The sequence below is a fragment of the Nanorana parkeri genome, unplaced genomic scaffold (assembly GCF_000935625.1).
Source record: "Nanorana parkeri isolate BGI_ZX_2015 unplaced genomic scaffold, ASM93562v1 scaffold104, whole genome shotgun sequence".
NCBI classification, from domain to species: Eukaryota; Metazoa; Chordata; class Amphibia; order Anura; family Dicroglossidae; genus Nanorana; species Nanorana parkeri.
The window spans coordinates 2,191,681-2,193,826 of record NW_017306372.1 but is presented as its reverse complement, the minus strand read 5'-3'; the positions used below and the strand labels follow the sequence as shown (position 1 = coordinate 2,193,826).

Below are 2,146 nucleotides of genomic sequence, written 5' to 3'. Positions count from 1 at the left end.
CCAATGGAGAATGGCAACCAGATGGTGGGGGCGGCAGCGTTGGTTTTAGATTGCTTTTTTTAAACTTTTTTTCTCATTACTTTTTTTATTTTTTATTACTTTTTACATTTGTATTTATCTTATTATCTTTTACTTTTTAATAATGTTTATTTCATTATTTTTAAACTTTTTTTATCACTTTTTAATTGTAATTATTATTTCTTATTTTTTTAAATTTTTATTTATTTTATTATTTCTTATCAATTTTTTTTCCACTTAACTTTATTGCTATCACAAAGGAGCAAACAGCCCTCTGTGTTTGGAAGTGACAGGTTCTCTTTATTGAACCTGTCACTTCCAATACAGGACTTTGAGCACAGTACTGTGCTGGCTCACCTGTGGCAGCTGAGATGGGAAGGCTGCGAGTGCAGCTCTCTTCCGTCTCAGTGTTTACATAGAGAAGAGCGGAGAACGGACGTTCTCCGCTCTGCTCCCTGCTCTCCAACCTGGAAAGAGGATCTCCATCTCCGGAGAGAGGCGGCCGACGGGAAGAGAGGTAGCTGACAAGGGGCAGCAGAGGGGACCGACCTGCCCCTATGGGGTTAAGTCTTTTCCCCATAGATCTCCTTAGGGTAACGGGAGGACACAAACTAGCGTCCTCCCGTCACCCTAGGCTCAGTATACCGCGAGCTACTGCTCGCGGTATACTGAGACGCCGCATCTGAAGCAGATCCCGACAATTATGTCGGGATCCGCCCAGCTGCGTGACTGACAGCTGGTTCTGCCTATGTAGAGGCAGAGCCAGCTGTACCCGCCCCCTCCCCCGTCCGTTCCGCCAGTCAGCGCTGGCGGATCGGAGCGGGGAGGGGGAAATCCAGCCCCTCCCCTATCACGGCGGAGAGCCGTGACAGGATCGAGAGGTGAGCGAACGCTGGTATATGTTCGCTCACCTCCCGATCTACTGAGCCGACCTGTGACAGTCTCATTGTCACAGGTCGGCTAGAACTATGAGGTGAGTGAAAAGCACTCACCTCATAGTTCTCCTTTACGATTTAACTCCTGAGTTTAGTGTCACTTTAAGCATGAGCGTAGTCAGACAATTTAGAGGGTTTTTTGTTTGTGTGTTGTACATGCATTTTTATTTACAACTTGTAGTACAGGAGAAGGATTGTGTGTTTCTGACCCCACAGACTTTTAAATAGGAGTGTGTGAAAAAAACAAAGGTCAACACATTTTTCAGGCGCTCCTATTCATGTGGAGTCCCATTAGGTAGGGGACTGGTGACAAGTGACACAACCCTCATGTGTGAACAGGGACCATTGAAAACAATGCTGAGCGTTGTCACGCTTAGGGAAAGAAGCTACACAAAATGGTGTAAATGGGGTCCTAGATTATAAGCTCCTGGGGTCAGGGACTGATGTGAATGTCAGCACTATATAAAAGTCCGTCATAAATAAGACGTGTTCCTGTTTAATGACAAGTGATCACAGTGAGGAGAATCACAGCTCAGACTCATGTAATGTCTCTGGTATGGGAGGCGGGAGGGGACAAAAAGGGAGGAACAGCAGGACGGCGCTTCCATGGAGGGCGGAGGAGAAGAAGAGGAGGGGAAAAGAAGAGGGAAAAGAGAGAAGAAGGAGGAGGGAGACAGAAATCTTCACTGTTAGAAGGAAAAAAAAAATGTGTGTCTCGCACAGTGGATCAGCTGCGGGATGTGAAGAAGCCCGGACACAGGGCGGCTCCGTCCTACATGCACAGTGCTCATAGCGCTCCTAAGGGCCCCGCAATCACAGAGCCATCATCTGCCCCGGGCCAACTTGTGGACGAGGCGGAAGAGCCCCAAACTACGTCCTGCCGGGGAGAAGAGGGTGGGGAGCCGGGCTCGTTCCCCTCAGCCCTTCCCTGGATTTTTCTCCTGGAATTGCTCGTCATAACGAGCGGAGCGGAAAGTTTGTGGAAGTTTGTCTGTGATCGGGAGGAGGGGGTCTGACCCTGCTGTCGGAGATCAGGAGGGGAGTCTGTGCCGGGCTGAGCCGGAGGACCATGATGAGCTCCGGCGGAGGAGTGGGCTCGGGGGGCGGCGGAGAAGTGGTCTGCTCGGGCTGGCTGAGGAAATCACCGCCGGAGAAAAAGTTGAAGCGTTTCGTAAGTGTGCAGAATGCTGAGA

The 2,146-nt window shown here is 49.4% G+C and overlaps 1 protein-coding gene across 2 annotated transcripts in view; it reads left to right on the top strand.

The window, feature by feature from the left end:
• The first annotated feature begins 1,895 nt into the window (after window positions 1–1,895).
• Window positions 1,896–2,146, top strand: part of GAB1 (GRB2 associated binding protein 1) — an 80,793-nt gene continuing 80,542 nt past the window's right edge. For both annotated transcript variants that reach the window (XM_018552977.1, XM_018552976.1), the window contains exons 1-2: window positions 1,896–1,963; window positions 2,013–2,124. In XM_018552977.1, coding sequence (XP_018408479.1) covers window positions 2,023–2,124 — 102 coding nt within the window. In that variant the 5' untranslated portion in view covers window positions 1,896–1,963; window positions 2,013–2,022. The remainder of the gene's footprint in view (window positions 1,964–2,012; window positions 2,125–2,146) is intronic.